General features: G+C 49.7%; 1 protein-coding gene across 2 annotated transcripts in view; it reads left to right on the top strand.

Moving 5' to 3' along the window:
* Positions 1-1,000: 1,000 nt before the first annotated feature.
* The window catches only part of SLC4A11 (solute carrier family 4 member 11), a 132,101-nt gene continuing 113,035 nt past the window's right edge, over positions 1,001-20,066 (top strand). Inside the window, exon 1 of one of the 2 annotated variants that reach the window (XM_068149438.1) lies at positions 1,001-1,192. In XM_068149438.1, the coding sequence (XP_068005539.1) occupies positions 1,051-1,192 (142 nt within the window). In that variant the 5' untranslated portion in view covers positions 1,001-1,050. Of the gene's footprint in view, positions 1,193-16,199; positions 16,402-20,066 lie in introns of those variants that run through there. The other variant, XM_068149441.1, reaches the window with a different exon arrangement.

The following is a 20,066-nucleotide window of genomic DNA, read 5'->3' on the forward strand; positions in this document are numbered from 1 at the left end:
TATGATTCAATGCAATACCAAAGGATGAGACAGAGTGCCATTTACTGTCACTTGAGTAGGTGCTTGGATGTCTCTTCTTTTCCTCTCCTCAGAAACAGGGATTAAAGTCTCTACCTGAGACATGGAGCCTGTAATGGCACTGACCAGTTGAGTTTGTTATTATTTTTCAGAAGGTTCCTTGACATTTTGCTGCTTAGCCATCAGGAGCCCAGCATTGTGAGACAAAGCACAAAGAAAAGTGCTTTGAGATGAGGACAAGCAAGTGCCTGGAAAGGTATCAGGAGTGTTGGATTGTACCGGAACCCCCAGGCACAATCCACAGACACAGATTGGGAATAACACTGAAAATCAGAGAAATTGCTAAGAGCCCAAAGCAAACTCAGCTGCATGGTCTAAGCTCTCTCTGTCAGGTAGTCCTCCAAACATCTCACAGACACAAACGCTGTTCTTTTGGAGATCTCTCACCTTACTTGTCACTCATTTCTCTAAACCTCTCCAGTCCCTAAGGGATGCTACAGGGAGGAACTTTTGGGGAAGAGCTCTTTCTTGTCCCTGTCTCCAAGTGTACCTGGTTTTCCCATCAGGCTGCCCAACATCACCTGTGCAACCTCCATCCCACCCCAGTGCTTTGTCCCACACAAGCTGGTGTTTTCAAACACAAGGAAGGTGTTGGGAAGCAGCAGTGAAATGATTCCTGACTGCTGCACCAACAGACTACCAAGCTGAACATCTCCAGCTGCTCCTGTTTGACCCATCTGCCTGCCTGGAGAGCCAAGGAACCCTCAAGTCTTGTCTATTAACCTACCCAGGGAAGTCAAGCCTGGGCTGCTGGACCACTGGGCTTTAACTCCTCTGTGAACCGAGGAGCTTCCCCCACCACAAAGTGTAAATGAGTTTATAGGAAATAGCTGAGGGTAAAGGCCAGGGTGGGTGGGGATGCTATCTTCCTCCCCACCCTCATTAGAAGACCTGGCCTCCTTGCTTTGTGCCCTGTTCTCTTCTCCAGTGGTGGGGGTGAGGAGCTGATTTTCCAGGGCTTGTAGTGGAGTGATGAATGGGGTGTCCCTCCAGGGTGCTAGCACGAAGAAAGAAGGGGGAGGGGGCTGTGCCCTCCATCTCCTGAAGTTCAGGAAGATGAAAACTGAGTCCAAGGAGGCTCTGAACAGTGAAAACGAGCCCTCTGTTCAAGAAGGTAAGTTGCCACTTTTGTGTTTTGCTGCTTTCTTGTCTCTTTGTGGCTGCCTGAAGCGAAGGGAAGGGAGACAAGGCGAGAGATGCAGCGTACGGTGGAGTTGATGTGGAGTTGGTGAAGCAAATAAAGCTTTTGCAGGGCTTGGGTAAAAGACATCTGGTTTCTGATATTTTTTGATGGATTTGGGGATTTTCATGTTTTTAATCTGTTCTTAAGGAGTCTTGCTTGTCTGTTGCTGCTTTCCTGGGAAAAGCAGCGCTCAGGGGTGATGGTTGTAGAGGCCCTGCTGTAAAAGCAGGAGGAGCAGAGCTGAGGGACAATGCAAAACAATGAAGGGGACAAAGGTGAAACGTTTTCCCCTCTTTGAATACAATGGCTGATGTGGGAGTGAGTATTGCTTGAAATGTCTTCTGATACTGGGTTGCTGTTTGCCAAAGCCACCCTGTTACACGGCCCACAGCTAACTTGTACTTTTAGCTAATAAAAAGCCTTTGGCAGAGAGGCTATGCCACAGCCTGGCTTGTGGGGAAGCCAAGGTGATGAAAGGCTGTGTCTCTTCTCCCTTAAGCAGTGGCATCTCTAACTGTGCTCTTCAAGAGAAAAGACAGCTGCTGCCAATAGCTCCTGGGAAGAAATCTCTTTGCTGTTGTGTGGAGGAAGAGCCAAGAAAGCTCTGTGCCTCCTGCAGCAGCGTACGTTTGTGGGCAGGGTGATGTATGAGCTATGTGAGCTAATGCAGAGAGATGTTTGTCCTCAGGAGAAGAGAAGTGTATGGGTAGGAGACCAGGCAAAGCTGGTGCCTAGGGATTTCACTTAATTCTTCATGAGAACTTGGGCTGGAAGAGGATGAAATAAACTGAGTGTGAAAGCAGCTGCAAGCCCCTTGCCGCCAGGGATGAGGCCACAGTCTGTGTAATGCTGCATTGAGAGACCTGGCACAGCTGCCTTGGGAGATGGTGTGGGAGATAAAGAAGCTGTGGGGATGGACCCCATGCAATGATTATTCCTCCACTCACTCATCACAGCAGCCTTTGGGCTGTGCCTGTTAACTGGCTCCAGAGCCACAGTTGAACAGATGCTGGCGGTGTGGCAATGAAGAGACCTGATGTTCTCTGTCTTTACTGTTTCTCCTGGATAGGTCTTGGTGAACCAGGTTGCTCCTGAAGGGAAGGAATGAGGGATGTTGGTAACCACCAGGTGGGAACTTGTGTGTTGGAGACACAAAGGAGTTTGAGTGTTTGATTCTTTAGCCACTCAGTGCATTGGGTCAGGCATGCAGGCAGCCCAGAGGAGCTTGATGGAAAATGTTATCAGGTGTGCAGCTACTAGATGCTGAGGAAAATATCCCAGAAGCCTGAAGTGTTCTCTCTAAAAGGGGTGTTGTAGCTGGTGGACCTTCAGTTTGGGACAGGCTTAGGTCTGTCGCTCTTGCTTTGGATGTTCTTCAAACCAGCCTCATTTCTGCTGCTTAGGAGGTGAATTTAGGGCAACTGCTGTGGAAAAAAAGCCTCTTCTGACTGCCTTGATCTGTCCCTGTGCCCTCTGCTCTTGCTGAAAAGGGGCTATAGAAGAGCAAACTGTCCTTCTCCCAGGAGCTGGAAAACTGCTTTCTGTGTGGCCCTGGGAGCAAATATGAAAGTGAGCTTCCCCCCCAGTTTAATCTTCAAAGCAACAAGCTAATTTGATCAACAGCTGTGAGATAGGAATTGACCCAAATATTAAATTGCCTCCATGCCCTGCAGTGCAGAGGAGCTGCAGTTCAAAAGCCAAAGGCCCTGTTATCTCCCGTGGTGGCTCCTCCTTCCCGACGAACGTCTCCTGTGATGACACGTGCTGCCCCAGCAGATCAAGTTGAGTGGGTGGCAGTCACAGGGATCCCCAAGGGGGCCTTTGGGGAGCAGAGCAGACATTTTCCTTTCATCACTCAATTGGTTGTGACAGGGGAGCTCCCTTTGGGGATGTAGTGGTTGGGAACCTTCTAGTGAAGTGAGCCTAGCTGGGCTCCCCTTCCTGGAAAAGCCTTAGTTCAAAGAGTGGCTTTCAAATCTGAACATCAGTTGTCTGGTATTTGAGAGTGGTTTTAGCTAGGACTCTGGGCTCCTGTATTTTAATTATTAAAAATAGAGGCCAGAATTAAACCTCAGCTCCTAAAGTCATCCCTGGCAGGCTAAGGTCTGTGTATCATCTGCTTTGTCTGCAGGTTCCACTCCTGTTCTCCTTGTCGTCCTGTCACCTGCCCTTGAAAAGCTAAGCCCCAAATCCTCCTTATTTAACCCATTGACCCATCCTAGCTACACTTGATGGCAGTAGGCTGTTTGAAGGCATTTGGGTTCCATGCCATCCAGTGACAACTTATTCCAATCACTCCTGCTATTGCCCCTGCTAAAGTGGGAATCTTTAAAACCCAAGACCCATCAGCAAAGAGGGGAAAGTGGAGCTGGCCTCTGGACTGCAACACCAGGGAAGGATTTTTCCCTAGCTGAATCAAGGCTGGGTGCTGCAGACCACCTCATGTGTATTGCCATGCAAGTAGGCTTTGAATCCTTCACCCCAGCGACCAACCTGCTTTACGGCAGGGCCTTGGGGGATTCAACACCTACAGTCACCTGCCAGAAGCTTCTACATCACACAGGTGCAAGCACATACAGCTTGGCTAAAGCCTTGCCTGGAGAGAGCTGCCCTTTGCCAGGCCCTTCTTTAGCCCCCAAAGTTACTAGTGCTGATGTAGAACTGACTGTTCAAATGTTGCTCAGGGTCAAGAGCAGGTGAAGCAGAGTAAAACATCATTGCCCCAGCTGCATGCTCATGGCAGGAATGGAGCTAAGGGTCAGGCTGACACCCTCAGCCATACAATATATACACTGACTGAGAGGTGGGATGAACTCCATCTCAGCTAAAGGCTTCTCCTGCTCTGGGCTGAGGACAGAATTGCATAATGCAGATGGCAGGAGGGGCTCCCATCAAGTGGAAACCGTGCCTGGGTCTACTCTTCTGTATTTCCTCATGTCTGCTTGCTGCCTCCGGTGTTATCCCCTGGACTGGTGTCTGCTATCTTGACATCAGCTTGGGGGAAGCTTGGACAGGATACTTTGCCTTATGAGATAAGAGAGAGAAGCACTTAGTAGCCTGTGGTGTGGGATATTAGTGGCATGTCTGGGTGTGGAGGACAGTGCTCTCATGAGACCTCAGATAGGTGGTTCTTGGGAAAACCAAGCCCCATCCTAGTGCTTATCTCTGAGGAGTCAGTTCACAGATCTCTTTTCTTTTTTCTTTTATTAACTTTTTTCTTCCTTTTTAATTAGTTTTGAAGCTGGGTGTTCTCCAGGAGGGAGCTGTTCTTTCACTGAAGGGAGGTTGCTGTGGTGTAGGTCGTTGCAAGTGGCACCTGCTGGTCTCACCGATTCACCAAGCAGGGTTGGGAGTGCTCAGCAGGGTGGCTCAACAGCAGCTGGGCTGTGTGGGTTGCTCCTCAGGGAGAGAGCCTCCAGCCACACACCTGGTGTGAAGACAAGTTGATGTGGTGCTGCTGGGAATCAGATCTGCTGTGTAAATACTGCAGCAGAGCAGCTTGAAAGCTCTGCTGAGCCTTGGAGGCAGCCCTTCACACATCTTTCCCCCGCTGAGCCCTGGCAAGGGGCTGAGTCATTCTCATGTTTGGGGTTTTCTGATCTCTGTGTGGCTCTTTCTAAGAGTTCTGTGCAGTTGGAACTAATGGATGTATGTTCCCAGAACAACAAAACATGACATCAGCCGTTCCCATCCGTGGAGTGAAGGCCAAAGCCTCCAGATGTCACGCACTGGGGGGTTTTATCTCTGTTTGACTATAGGAACTCTTCCTTCACAATTCTCAGCTAATGAATAGAACAAAAACCAGAAATCTGCACTGGGTTAGCAAGAAATGAATGTGTTTTTAAAGACCTAATGCATGTTGACATGGGTGTGCCAGGGCTTGTGGCTGTGTCCATCTAGGCAAGGGGGACATTAGTAACACATGGTGGCTACCAGTGGTTCCTGTGAGACCAGTCTGAAACAGCCTACAGGTATTCAGCCTTAAACATCCTCTCTCAGCATGTGCAGAACATCTCTGCTGGTGGGAACTCCTCCTGGGGGTGGTACTTGTGCTGTTGTCATCTTGCTCCTATGATGGCAATGTGATGTGTGTCTAAGCCTGGGAGCTGAGGGACTGGTCAGGACCCACTGCTCCTGCTGTGAGAACATCTTGATTGCTGCTTTCTGCATGCTAATCAAATCAAGCTTGATGCTTTAACTGAAAGAAAGAAAGATCTGATATGTGGCATCTGTCAGCAACCTCAGAAGGAGGTAGGGATGTGATTTGTGTGGTAGGCAAGACCATCTGAAGTACTTCCTCGAATGTCATATTTCATGGGAAATGCCTTTAATCAGGTTTGAACACTTCCACCCTTCATCACCAGACTGGGAGTGGATCACTCAGCTTGATTCCAGTAAGGAATAGCTCCTCTGTCAAGTTCATAAAATAAAATTACCTGGCCAGGCCTTCCACATTCCTAGCTGGCTCCATGGTATCTTCTTCAAAACCCCATACTACATCTATAACCGGTAATGAAAACCTCCCCAAAGCTTGTAGTGCAGAGACCTTTTGAGGAGGAGAGGATGAGGAGCTGTATTCCTACCCAGTGTTGCCTCCCTGGGTTTGTTGTGGGCTGGAAGAAGATCTGAGGCTTCAGGTTCCCTCAAAAGACACAGAAAAGCTTCAAGGAAATAGGTAGCTGAGGTAACCTCTTGTGCTGAAGTGGGTGGGTGGATGCATGAGTGACTCTAGAGCTGGGCCACTTGCATCTCCCATGGCTGGCCAGTGTGCTGCTGGTGGATCTGTCCCACCAGCCTGAGCCTGTGCCAGCTGTGATGTGCATCAGCCTTCCAGAGCCACTCACATGGGCTGCAGCTGAACTTGTATGAGCCTGCTCTGAACTGAGAAGTGTGTGCAGGCACACAAGTGAATGCTTAACTGGATGTGGATTCTTCATAAAACTGTTCTGAGTGCTGCTTCCCTAATGCTTCTGTGCTTGAAGGCTCCTGATGTGGGGCTGGGAGGTACTGGTCCCCTGCTGAGGATGGTAGAGCAAATACCTGTAGCAAATACCCAGCTTGACTGTCCAGCACAAAGCTGCAAGTTGCAGGGCTCTGCTGGCAGCAGGACTCCTAAATGATGCAGAGGTGTGAGGCTGCTGTGATTAGAGCTTGAGGGGCTGCAAGGGACTGCAAATGGGCAGATCTGCAAGGAGCTGCCTTGCTGCTTCTTGCTTCACCTGCACTAGCAACACTTCCTCTTCATTTGTGCAGTCTTTTTGAGCCAGCCTTCATGACCTTGCTGCCAAAAATGCTCAATAACATCTTGGGGGGACACTGAGAAGTGGGGCTAGCAGGTTGTGGGATGTTCTCTTCCCCTTCTGCTTGGCTCAAGTGAGGCCACACCTGGGGTATTGTGTCCCCATTCAGGAGACATAAAGAACTACTGGAGAGAGTCCAGCAGAAGCTGCAAAGATGCTGAGGGCTCTGGAGCATCTCTGTGAGGATGAAAGGCTGAGAGCCCTGGGGCTGTTGAGCCTGGAGGAGTACAGTCTGAGAGGGGATCTGATCAGTGCTCAGCAAGAGCTAAAGGAGGAGGAGCAAGAGGATGGGGCCAGACTCTTACCAAGGATGCCCAGTGACAGAACATCTGAACAGGAGGAAAAAAATTGTTGTAAGGGTGCTGGAACCTTGGAGCAGGCTGCCCAGGGAGGTTGTGGAGTCTCTTTCTCTGGAGAGATTCCAACCCCACCTGGGCAAGCTGCTGCAGGTGCCCTGCTTTAGCAGTGGGGTTGGGCTGGGTGCTCTCGAGAGGTCCCTTCCAATCCCCACTGCCCTGTGGCTCTGAGTGTTGTAATGTTTGCTTATCACTTCAGTGCTGTGAAAATGGCACATGCTGGTGGAAGTCATTGATAGGATAGTGAGAGATGACCACGTTAGTGGATGAGTATTTAGAAGCCCTGACTGGGATGACTCAGTTTCTTCTCCTTTTTAGGAGGATTTTGCAGCTCTAAAGCTTGGGCTGCCAAGTGTTTGAGGCCACTTGTGTGCTGCAACAATGCCTGAACTCAGCACTGGTTAGTCCTGTGTCCAGTTCTGGGCCCCTCAGGTCAGGAAAGATGTTCAGTTGCTGGAAGGTGTCCAGAGAAGGGCAACAAAGCTGGGGAGGGGTTTGGAGCACAGCCCTGTGAGGAGAGGCTGAGGGAGCTGGGGTTGCTTAGCCTGGAGAAGAGGAGGCTCAGGGGAGACCTTCTTGCTCTCTGCAACTACCTCAAGGGAGGTTGTAGCCAGGTGGGGGCTGGTCTCTTCTCCCAGGCAAGCAGCACCAGAACAAGAGGACACAGTCTCAAGCTGCACCAGGGGAAGTTTAGGCTGGATGTTAGGAAGATGTTCTTCCCAGAAAGAGAGATTGGCCATTGGGATGCGCTGCCCAGGGAGGTGGTGGAGTCACCATCCCTGGAGGTGTTTAGGAAGAGCCTGGATGGGGTGCTTGGTGCCATGGTTTAGTTGATTAGATGGTGTTGGGTGATAGGTTGGACTTGATCTCAACGGTCTGGTCTATTCTATTTTCTCTTTAAGTGAAGTCCAGCTGGGTTGTTGTGAGCTCCTGTCTCTCCTCTTAGCCATGTAACTGTTTTATGAAGTGAGTGCAAAGTCAATCAACACTTCCTGTGTGACATCTGCCTCGCTGCCTTCTGAAAGATGCTTCACAAGAAGTCAGCTGTCTCACCTGGCATGCAGCTTATCTCTGGCTCCCTGCTAAGCATGATATCAAAACTCATCTAGTGTGTGTGGGGGGGGGGGGGGGAGCAAGAAAATATCCCAACTTCAAGAGCTAATAACCTTGCGTCTTCCTCTTAATGATGCCGCACTGATTATGCGGTAACGCAGGGCTCTGAAATTGCTCTGAAATTGGATTCTGGAGCCAGCTGAGCTTCAAACCTTGATGGGAAGGCTGCTGGGAAAGCTGGTCTGTGCTTGGTGTGGAGAGTGAGCATCCAGCTTGTTTCTTCCTTGCTGCTCTCCAGCGTGACAAATGGAATTTGAATAATTGCTGTGTAAACTGAGAGCAGTTGTTGAAACCGGCAGGGCTGGAGATGTGCTGCTCAGCTTTGTTTGCTCTGCTGCTGATGTTGCTTCATGCTGCTCGTGGCTGGAATCTCAAAGGCTTGCTGTATTCCCTCCTATTCTGTGCTAAAACAGAAGGTAGGCAGATTCCTGCTCTGCATGACTCTGCAAAGTTAGTCAGGGCAAAACCTGCTTCTCCCATCCTCTCTCATTTACTGTGTCTGCTGCCCCTGTAGACAACTGTTGGACTTGCTTTCCCTCTTGCAGGAGAGCCCCTGCTCTTCAGTCACAATGAAGACAGCCAGTTGAGTGTCAGTCAGAAGTGTGCTCAGGTGGCCAAGAAAGCTGACAGCATCTTGGCCTGTATCAGGAGCAGCGTGACCAGCAGGATGAGGGAAGTGATTGTTCCCCTGTACTCAATGCTTGTGAGGCTACACCTTGAGCACTGTGCTCAGTTCTGGGGCCTTCACTTTAAGAAGTCCATTGAGGTGCTGGAGCAGGTCCAGAGAAGGGTCAAAAAGCTGCTGAAGGGTCTGGAAAACAGGCTCTTAGAGGAGTGGGTGAGGGAGCTGAAGTTGTTTGGGGAAAAGGATGCTGAGGAGAATCCTTCTGTCTTTCTACAACTCCCTGAAAGGAGGTTGGAGCATGGTGGGCATCAGCCTCTTCTCCCAGGGAACAAGCAATAGGACATGAGGAAATGGCTTCGAGTCACACCAAGGGAGGTTTAGGTTGGACATTAGAAGAAATTTATTGACTGAAAAGGTTCTCAAACACTGGAACAGGCTCCCCAGGGAGGTGGTTGAATGCCTATCCCTGGAGGTGTTGAAAAAGGGCAGAGACGTGGTGCTTGGTAGAGTTAGAGCATGGTTGGACTTGATCTCAAAAGGCTTTTCCAACTTCAACAATTCCATGACTGCCCTGATGGGACCTGACAGGTAATGACCTCTGTTTTCCCCATGTAGCAGAGACTGAGTCGAGATGACTTAGACAAGCAGCCCCTAGCACAGATGCTGCTGTATCTCTCTGGGGCTCTTATGCTGTTGTAGTTAAAGCTGAAGGACAGAATTAAGATAACGCCTTGCAGTCTGCATGTGGCATCTCAGAGAGGTGTAGAAGCTGTGAGTAGACAGGGCAGCAAAGCTGCTATTGCTGTGTCCATAGGAGTGCTTGCTAGCTCACTCAGACCTGAACTGGGATGAGCTCTCTGCTCACGTGGTGCCTGCTCAACAGCCTCTCACACCGGCTGGAGATGGCTCCCTGGCTCTGAAGTGCACATGAGGAAGGCTGCAGATAGGAAGTGCTGACAGCATTACTTCCTTTGCCAAGGGTAGTTATGTGCAGCCATGGCAAGCCTGAAAAGATAGGATCTGATAGCTGTGTGGATGTGGTGAGGTCACGCTGCCAACAGAGACACCACGTTTCACAACTCCTCTCTGCAGCTTCCCTGAAGGACCTGGGATTTGTGATATCTGGAGCCCAGGGAACTCTTGCTTGCTTTTGAATGGCTCTCAGCAGATACAATCTGCTGCGGCTTTCTGAAATGGCTTGCATGACAGTGGAGAAATATCTTGGTCTCCTTCCCACCTGGAGGAGGGACTGAAGCCTGTGTGCTCAGTGCTTCATCTGGCTGGGGAGCCTGTCCCTCCTGACGCCTTGAGATGATAAGATCCGGTAGGTAGGTTCCAGAAACCCTACAGCAAGTCCTAGCTAGCTGCCCCTGCTGGCATCCAGTTTGCTAACTGCAGTGCTACAAAATAATGCCCAAGAGACCAGCTGAGTGTGAGCAAGCCACAGTCTAGCCTTGGTTAACACTTTTCTGTTTCATGTCTGTGTTCACAGCAGCCCTCAATTGGGCTGCTGTGGTGGTCTTTGATCTGCAGCTGTGATGCTCCCAGTGTGACCATGCATGCCTTCTGAGGCCAGCTCTCCTCTTGGCTAAGAGGGCTGCTCAACTGAAGTTTTCCTTTGGTATTGGGGAGGGAAAGGGGGGGGGGGGGGTTACTGCTACCTTGTCACTGTTGCTGAGCTTGGTGGCTGTGGGTTCTGTGCAATGCAGGTCACAAAAACACAGTTCAAAGGAAAATACTCACTTGGGTGCAGTTCTTCAAAGACCTGTCTGGTTCTCATTAGTATTTTGGAGCTCTATTTTAACTCTCTTGCTTGTTAGAGGCCCTGAGGTGAGACAGAGGACTCTTGATAGAAAAAATATGGTCGTGATGGCAGCAGGAATATAAATGGTTTTGCTAGTATGCCTTGAATAAGGCATAGGGATGCTGTTCAAATGCTTCTCTGTCCCCTTAGAGAAGCCACTGCTGTGGTGCCAGTCTGTTTGCATGGTTTCTTTGGCTTGAGCTACTCAGGTGGGCAAGCAGCACTGTTTCAGATCAATGATTCCATGGTCATAGATATGAACCTATGGTTTGGATTGGAAGGGATCTTAAACATCATGCAGTTCCAACCCCCCTACCGTGGGCAGGGACACCTCCCACTAGCCCAGGCTGCTCAAGACCTCATCCAACCTGGCCTTGAACACCTCCAGGGAGGGGCCATCCACAACTTCCCTGGGCAACCTGTTCTGGGGTCTCACCACCCTCACTGGAAAGAATTTCATTCTAATATCAAATCTAAATGTCTCTCTTCCAGCTCAAAGCCATTGCCCCTTGTCCTATCCCTACAAGCCCTTGTCAGAAGTCCCTCCCCAGCTTTCCTGTGTTCCCCTTCAGGTACTAGAAAACTGACATAATGTTTGTCCTGTTGAGTGGTGCTCACCTATCCCTGAAGTTTCCCAGCCTTAGCAGACCAACCAGTGTTGCTTGTTGGAGACTTGTCTTGTGCTGTGTCCTGTAAAGAGAGAATTTACATCCTGGAATGAAATAAATAATGAAAAAGAAGCCAAACAAAGCAAACATAAACCTCCAAAACTAATAAACCACCCTGCAGCTCTGCCATCCTCTCTGCAAATGGGCTCTTTTCTTCCTCTTGCTCTCCTGGAGGATTGTCTCTTGTCAGCCTCTGATTGCTACTCTCCTGACAGGCAAGTCAGAATTTTGCCTTTTGATTTGACTGCTTTAGAAATTGCTTTTCTACAAGGAAGGCTTCTGATCTGCAGCTGTCAGAAGTGCCTCTGTCTCTTCTGAGGCAGAGAAGCCAGTGTGGGAAGGTGTGTGTGCACTGCCCTGGCTGTCAGCCCTCCTAAGAAAGATTTGGAGGGATGTGAGTAGGACAAAACAAAGTGTTTGGGAAGGCTTTGATACAACCTATCCAGGTCCCCTTCCAGCCATGTACATAGTTGGCCCCACAGAGAAAGCAGTTATTGTTACCAGGCTGGAGGTGGGATGTTCATGCAAGTGGTAGGAGATGAGAGGTGAAGCTTGTGAGCTGCTTAGGGCAGCTCCTGCTGGTCCAGGCTGACAATCTCATGGTGGTGCTGTGCTATGAGTCCCTTCATTCCCCTTTCCATGCATGCTGACACCTCCAGCAACATGTTACTGAGCTGGGGAGCTGACCAACAGTGGGCCAGTGGTGGCCCTGGTGGGACCCAAACCCTTTGAATTGTGATGTTCCTTGCATCTCCATAGCTAAGGCTGTTCAGAGCATGTGCAAGCAACGTGATGTTCTGTGGGACAGAAGAGCTGTTAAGAAGGCTGCCAGGAAGTTCTGTACACAAGCAGCCCTCTGTTCCAGCAATGCTTCACCTCATGAACCTTTCTGGTGCTGAGACTTGGCTGTGGTGCTCGAATGGCCTTAGAGGAGCAAGCATATGTAGTGCTTTCTTATTTCAGTCTCACTTTGAGCTCCCCATCTCAGGTTGCTTTCCTGTAGGACCCACACCAAGGGAGCAAGCATGTGAGATCTTTGCTTTGGCCATCTTGCTACTGAAAACCAGATTCCCAACAACAGCATCCCTGTAGACCTCTTCTGCATAAAAATACCTGTCCTGAGGTCACTCCAGATAAACTTTCAGGGCCTGTTTTTAAGTTTTCCTCGGGGACAGGAGCTGTTGTTTGGTCTCACTCTGAGCAATGACTCACCAGTGCTTTCAGCAGCAGCAACAATGGCACAGATGGGCAGCGTCTCTTGCAACGTGATTTCTCTTCATTTGTGCAGGGTAGAGAGCTCTGAAGTGGAGTTGTACTTCTCCCGTGTGTGCTGAAGGGAAAGTGCTTTCAATATCTGGAGTGAAAAGCCTGGCAGCCTCACATCAGTGAAAAATTATATTGTAGAATAAATGAGGCTGGGAGGGAGGTCTGGGAGTCTCAAGTCCAACCCACTGCTCCCAGATCAGTGACCTTTAAAGCTAGATCAACTTTTAGAAGCAAGCTGGGAGTACTTTCAGGGGTGGGAGCCTCTCCCACCTCCCTGAGCTCCTGACCCAGTGCTTAGTCATTAAAGAAACAATACTTCCAATCCTGAGTTGGCATTTCCATTCTCACAGCTAGCATTTGTCACTGCACCTCTGAAGCCTGTCTTCTCCACTGCCTTATGCTAGGTAGCAATCAGATACCTCCTTAGCTGTTTCTCCAAGCTGAGCAGATCCATTTCACCCACTCTTCTCACTCCCCTGTATGCTCCAGTCCCTGGCTGTCCTGCTGTTTCTCTGCAGGTTTCACTTCAATTTGCCTGTGGTGCTGGAGAGCCCAGGATCAGATGCAGCACTCCTGATGCTGTCTCACCAGTGTTGAACAGGGGAGAGACTGTCACGGTTGAAGACGCAAGGGAGAAGTCCACCGCTTTCTGGGGTCAGAATTCTCATGTACTAGGAGCAGTGTGGCCAGCAGGACGAGGGCAGTGATGCTACTTTGCCCACACATAAACACCATGGCCTCTTGGCTGAGTGCCTCCACTGCAACCTGGTTCATGTGTCTGCTTTAAAAGGAGAGGTCCCACTGAGAGGCACCTCATCCAGGCTGAGCTAAAGCATAACTTCAGTTATTTCTCTGGATCTTGCTAGACCAAGCAAGTGGCTGATAGCATCCTCCAAGACATTTCAAGTCTAACAATAAGCACCCCCATCTCTGGTGTCAGCAGCTTTAAATAGTGGCATTTCCCCAAATAACTCTCTTCCTCCTCTGCCGCTCTAGGAGCGATGACGCGCGTGCTTGTGAAGGAGGGAAAATGATGCTCAGGCTCATTCTTGTCTTGCATTAAGGTGATAAACAAAAGGTTTAAGTCTACATCAAACATGCTGCAGCTTGGTATCAGCTCTGGGATTAGTCATAATTGAAAGGCGTAAAGCTCTATGCACCAGCTGCTGCTTTAGCACTGGAACAATTGGCTGCTCCAGGCAATTAGCGTGGTGACTTCTGAGCTGAAGGCTCTCACCTGCACAGACAGTGAGACCAGAGGACTCCTGAGGTGATTTCCTGAACTCTTTTTTTTATGTAGCCAAGCTTGTGTGGCAACTCTGCCTTGGCCCTGCCTTGTTTCCTAATCTGGTGGTAACTTTGGCGTGACAGGCTCTTCTTTCAAGTACAAGTGTCTGCATCTGACATCCCATTAGGGTTTCAACAGAGTTATGCAAATGTTTGTTATTGTCCTAATGGTGTCTGGACCCATGGCTATTAAAGCTTGCCTCTGCTTACTTCTTGTTAGGAAGTCAGGCTGGTATCATTCTTGCTGCAGGTCCAGCTCTGCTCTGGCAGCAGCCTCGGGCATTGATCTGCTCGCCGGTATTCAGCGGCGGTTCAGAGTGGCTCTGTCCGGAGTGACTGCTTTGTTGCATGCTGAGAAACATGCCCTGGATGACAACAGTTGGATGAGGCTGTGTGCCTGCTGCAGCTGTCCTCAGGACTGCTTTTTACAAGCTAGATAGCAAAGTCATTTGCCAAATCAGCAGCCAAAGGTAAAAGGAGTGAGTGCTGGGGCTCTCTCTGCTCATGGGGGTTCTCTTGGTGTTTGTCTCCAACACTGCTAGAGTCATGAAACTTCCTTCTCCTGTCCCCCAAGGGTGGACTCAGCTGCAGTTCTCTTCTGTGCTCTGTCCCATTCTCAAGAACAGCAGCTAGTCCCTGGGGCAGAAGTAGCTGGAGATACCAGTCTCCTATCAACACAGAATCATAGAATTGTTTGGGTTGGAAAAGCCTTCTAAGGTCTCTGAGTCCAACCATCAACCCAACAACACCACGACCACTAAACTGTGTCCCCGAGTGTCATGGCCACACATTTCCTGCACAACTCCAGGGACAGTGACTGCACCACCTCCCTGGGCAGCCTGTTCCAACCCCTGGCCAATCTTGCAGGAAAGGATTTTTTTTCCTGATCTCTTACCTAGCCCTCCCCTGGCACAACTTGAGGCCACTTCTTGTTCTATCACCTGGTACTAGAAAGAAGGAACTGACCCTCACCTCACTCCAGCCTCCTTTCAGGGAGTTGCAGAGAGCAGTGAGGTCTCCCCTCAGACATATCTGGGCCCACTGGTGTTGATGACATTCTCTATTTGCAGTGAAGTGTTGGATTGCATTCCAACACCTGAACAGGCAGAGCCTCCATGCATCTACCCCCCACATGCTTGCACACCAGTCCCTTTGTCTGTCTGCTTGTGCAAAATGATCCTTGGATTAATGCTAGAGGCTTTTGCTTGACTGGTCTTTGGGTTCTTGTGTTCTTGCAGTTAGAGTTTCCCTTCAGGTTTGACACTCTTCTCTTGGAAAGCAGGAAGGTCTCCTGTGAATAGGAGGTATGGCTGTTCAGTCCCCATCAGCCCGCTGGCACCCTCCCTACCTCCAAACAGAAGGGAGTTCAGGAGAGAGTTTGTACCAGCAAACCAGCACAGCGATGCCCTGTGCAACAGAGATGAAGTGGCTCCTTTGGGTGCAGGAGGCTTGCAGCTGACAGCTTGCTCAGCCTGGGGAAGCCTTTTACTTCAAACCAAAATGTCAAAGTCTCTGCAAGCTGTTGTTGTGACTGAATGAGGTACTGCATCCTCCAAAATGCTCCCCTGGACTCGGGTGCGCTGTTAGCTGTCACAGCCCTCAGAGCCAGACTCAGCTGAGCCCCCAGCACTGTGCATCCACATCTTGTCACTCCCAGATCTACTGTAGTCTCTGCACTGGGTGTTTGAAGCAGGCTCATAAGTATGTAGGAGGTGCTCCTAGCTGCCTTTCCCCCTAAAGGAAGGGAGGTTTTGTGTGGCGGTACGACATGTGGCCTTCCTCTAACAACCACCTGCAGCCAGAGGAGATTGGTGATGCCAAAACCAAATGCTTTGGGTTAGAGGGGACCTTTGAAACTCATCTACTCTGCAGTCAGCACAGACATCTGCAGCTGAATCAGGCTAGTTGGAGCCCCAGACAACTGACCTGGAATGGTTCCAGGGATGGGGCATCTACCATTTACCTGGGTAGTCTGGGCCAGTCTTTCACCACAGTGGTGGAAAAAAATGTCTTCCTTCTCTGCAGTCTGAATCCCCCTCTCTTAGTTTTGAACCATCACCCCTTGTCCTGTCACTCTGCTCTTAAAAAGTCTGTCCCCAGCTTTCTGCTCAGGGCCTCTTATGCACTGAAAGACCACCAGAAGGTCTCCCTGGAGCCTTCTCTTCTCCAGGCTCAACAACCCCAACCCTCTGAGCCTGGCCTCACATCACAGGGGTTCCAACCCTTGGATCGTTTTTATGGTCCACTTATGAACCTGTTGGAACAGGTCCAGGCCTTCCCTGCGCTGAGGACTCCAGAGCTGCACACAGTATTCCAGGGGAGGTCTTGCCAGAGCAGAGCAGTTGACTTTTGTTGTGCTTCTCAAGGAAACCCTTGTTTATCCAGCACTCGTCTGCAATACCAGAGTGCTGTCCAACATTGGTTATGTAACCCACTTTTAACTCCTCCCTACTTTCTTGATATAGAGGAGAGTTGGAGGTCACTCCTGAAATGTTCAGAGTGCTGCAGTCTCATTGGGTAGTGCTTGTTGGAAGGAGCATGGTTGTGTTAAGTTCCACTCTGACAAACTCCTGCATTCTGTGTGGTTGATTCCTGGCTGGCAGATTTCATGGTTTCAAGCACAGGTCTTGGGAGGAACAGCTGAAGGAACTGGGGGGTTCAGCCTGGAGAAAAGGAGGCTGAGGGGAGACCACCTGGCTCTCCACAACTCCCTGAAAGGAGGTAAGAGTTGGTCTCTCAGAAGTAACAAGTGGCAGGATAAGAGGCAATGTCCTCAAGTTGTGCCAGGGAGGTTTATGTTGGATGTTTGGGGAAAATGTCTTCCCCCTCAGGGTTGTCAAGACCAGGCTGCCCAGGGCAGTGGTGGAGTCCCCATCCCTGGAGGGATTGGAAAGCTGTGTAGATGTGGTGCTGAGGGGCATGGCTTAGTGGTGAGCTGGCTGTGCTAGTGGTTGGACTGGAGGATCTGAAAGGTTTCTCAACCAAAATGATGCTGTGTTGTCAAACAGAGGTTGTCTGAGATGACAAATAGGCAAATCTGAACTTGGCTCTGTGTTAACCTCACAGAATTGCCAGTGAGGGCTCTGCTGAGGCTGGGGATCCAAAAAACCTCTTGTATGAAAGCAATCCTATTGTAAACAAGTGTGTTAGTCTCAGTAAGGAGACACTAAGTGCTGTGAAATTGCAAATGGTGAAACTGAACTGCAAGGGGTAACATTTAGGGGTAGACTCCTGCTCTGGACAGGATTCATTACCTGTCTGCAAGGCATTTATTCAATAAAGCAGTGTAACAGATCCATTTCTGCCCCATTTTCAGATGCTATCATATGCTTTTATTGCACCCTGAATACGGCACAATCAACTTTGTGGATGGAAATCTGGCAAGGGCTAGAAAATCAAGATGGTATCATATCAAATTGACCTTCTGAAGAGTGTGGACTGACTGAAGGGGAAGAAAATGCTGGTGGGGTCAGAGCTGTGGTTAAGCTTGTGTACTGTGCCCCTCCAGTTGCCTATGCTTCTACCATAAGCCTCAAAACACTCGATAAAAGTATTTCTCTTCAGCTCAAAAGTGAGAGTGCATCAACTGAGGAAGGGCTGGTGTGTTACTCTGGTCACAGGCAGGTTGTCTGCTTTGAAGACCTGCATGTCATGGATTAGAAGCAGCTAGCCTTGGCTTTCACTGGCAGCAGGGACGTTCTCACACGCTGCAATTAAGCCTTTGCAGTGGCATTAGCAGAGTTTCATGGTCTGCATGAAATGTCATAGGTGCTACTAGACTTTGCCTGAAGCTTCTTTGAAGGCAGAAGAGATCAGAGACGGGGGGTGTGGTGGCCACAAAAGTGATAACAGATGGCTGGAAACTTGCACATGTCATTGATGTTGCTATAAACTCGGGATTAGAGAGCATCCTTCAGCTGAATGCTCCAGACATCAGATGGCCATGCACTTGTAGTGGTATTTTATAAGCTTTGCACCCTGCATGCCTACAGTACAGCTGATTGTCTAGTTTGGTGCTGTGGAGACCCTTCTCATCAGAGCTGGAAATCTCTGAAGCAGTCTGTATCTATGGTAGCAGAACTGTCTATTGGTGACTCCATGGAATCATAAAGTGTTCTGGGCTGGATGGGAACTTTAAAGGTCATCTAGTCAACCTTTCCCCTGCAGTCAGATCAGGTACATGTGCAGCCAGATCAGGTTGCTCAGAGCTTCCATCCAACCTGACCTGAAATGTTTCCAGAGATGGAGCATCTACTGTCTCTCTGGGCAACCTGGGCCAGGGTTTTGCCACCCTTGGTGTAAAAGTCTGCTTTTATCCATGTCCCCTCTTTTAGTTTAAAATCATTTGCAACAGGACAATGGCTACTGCTTTTGCTAAAAGGTGTGTTCCCATCTTTCTTATCAGCCCCTTTTAAGTACTGAAAGGCTACAAGAAGGCCTCCCAAGGCCACAATAAGCTCTTTCCATGTCTTGATGCAGGAAGACCCAACCATAGCTCCTTCTTTTCCCCCTCTGTTCAAAAACAGAGACAAACTGTATCATAATCAGATCAAAGGTTCTAAAACATTGACTAAGGCTTAGCAGAGGCTGCTGTTTGGGCTCTGTTCCCCTCAAGCATAGTGCCCAACACCCAGCCCCGTGCCAAGCCCTTAAAAAGGGGCAGGCCACAAAAGAGGCACTCGGGAGGCCGGACTAATGGACCGAATGCTGTATGGCTGAGCCCTTGGAGTGATTTACATTCTCTCACTCAAACCAAATAGGAAAAACCTGCAGCAGCTAATTCCTGCCTGCTACTGTGAAAGTGTTCCTCAGTGTGCCTCTGGTGTCAGTGCTGTCCATTAGCAGGTTTGTGTTCCCAGAGCTGCTGGGAACACTGCTCCTTAGGCCAACAGTCCCCAGCAGCAGAGGACTTTGCCACTTGAGTAGTGCTAGATGCACTAAATATACTTTGGCCAACTGAGCTGATAAGGAGAATGGGTTGAAACGAGGATCTCTGCCATGATACAGAATCATAGAATGGGAGGGGTTGGAAGGGACCTCTGGAGATCATCCAATCCAGGCCCCCTGCTGAAGAAGGGCCACTCACAGCAGGTCACCCAGGATCACAATGTACTAACAGGTTTGGAATCTCTCCACAGAAGAAGACTCCACTACTACTCTGGGCAGCCTGCTCCAGGCCTCCAGCACCTTCACAGGGAAGAAGTTTCTCCTCATGTCCTGATTGAATGTCCTGGGTTCCAGTTTGTGCCCACTGCCCCTTGTCCTGTCACTGGGCACCAGTGAAATGAGTCTGGCTACATCTTCTTGACCCTGCCCTTTAGCCCTTGCTGAGCGTTGATCAGATCCCCTCTCAGGCTTCTCTTCTCCACACTAAACAGCCCCAGAGCTCTCAGCCTGTCCTCATCAGAAAGATGCTCCAGGCCCCTCAGCAGCTTTGTAGCCTCTGCTGGATTCTCTCCAGTAGCTCCCTATGTCTCCTGAAGTGGGAAGCCTGGAACTGGACACAGTACTCCAGATCTGGTCCCATTGGGGCAGAGTAGAGAAGGAGAAGCAGCTACCTCGACCTGCTGGCCACACTCTCTTCTTCAAGCACCCCAGAATACCATTGTCCTTCTTGGTGGTGAGGGCACACTACTGGCTCATGGTGAACTTGCCCACCAGAAATGCATATTCTGTTGTGGAGCCAGAAGAGGATTTTTGCTGCATGTGTCTTGACACAGCCCCTTGAAACAACAATTTTGGCCTTCCCAAGCTGCTAGCCTGGCCCTTTGGCTCCAAGCCTGGGTTCTGCACGTCCTTCAGCCCCCTGTTTTCTTGGCTATCTCCTGCTGCTTCACATTATCCCTCCTTTTTCACTGGCTTCTATTCCTCATTACCTTCTCCTTGCCTCATACCTGCTTCCAATTTCACTCGGCGAAGCCAAAACCCTGGAGTCTGAAACGGTGAAGTCTCAGGCTTGTTGAGCATATGCAATTGAGTTGCTACTTCTCCTCCCCTCCACAGGCTTATAATTTGCCTGGAGTTTTGGCGATGACAAAAATCAAATTTGACACAAAAAGCTATCCCCTGCTCGTTAAAGCCCCAGCTCTAAATCATGGGTCCAAGGCTTTTCAAAGAGCAGTCACCAGAAATTGAACAAAACAATGTGTTTATTCCCATGCTGCTTTCTGAGAAGCAGTTGAATTCGCATGTTCCAAAACAACTCTGCCCCAGGCAGCCCCAGCTAGCATGCGAGCTCCTATCTCCAACGGCCAGGGCTTGGGTGAATTTATAAGCAACTGAAAACAGGGCTGGGAAGGGTTAGGCAGCCTGAATGCTGCCTGAAGATGTAGTCTTGGAAGGAAGATCGCCTCTGTAAAAAGTCTCCTCTAACAACAAGAGGAAAG

The sequence above is a fragment of the Melanerpes formicivorus genome, unplaced genomic scaffold, assembly GCF_026170545.1.
Source record: "Melanerpes formicivorus ecotype bairdi unplaced genomic scaffold, bMelFor1.0.p_v2 SCAF_18, whole genome shotgun sequence".
NCBI lineage: Eukaryota > Metazoa > Chordata > Aves > Piciformes > Picidae > Melanerpes > Melanerpes formicivorus.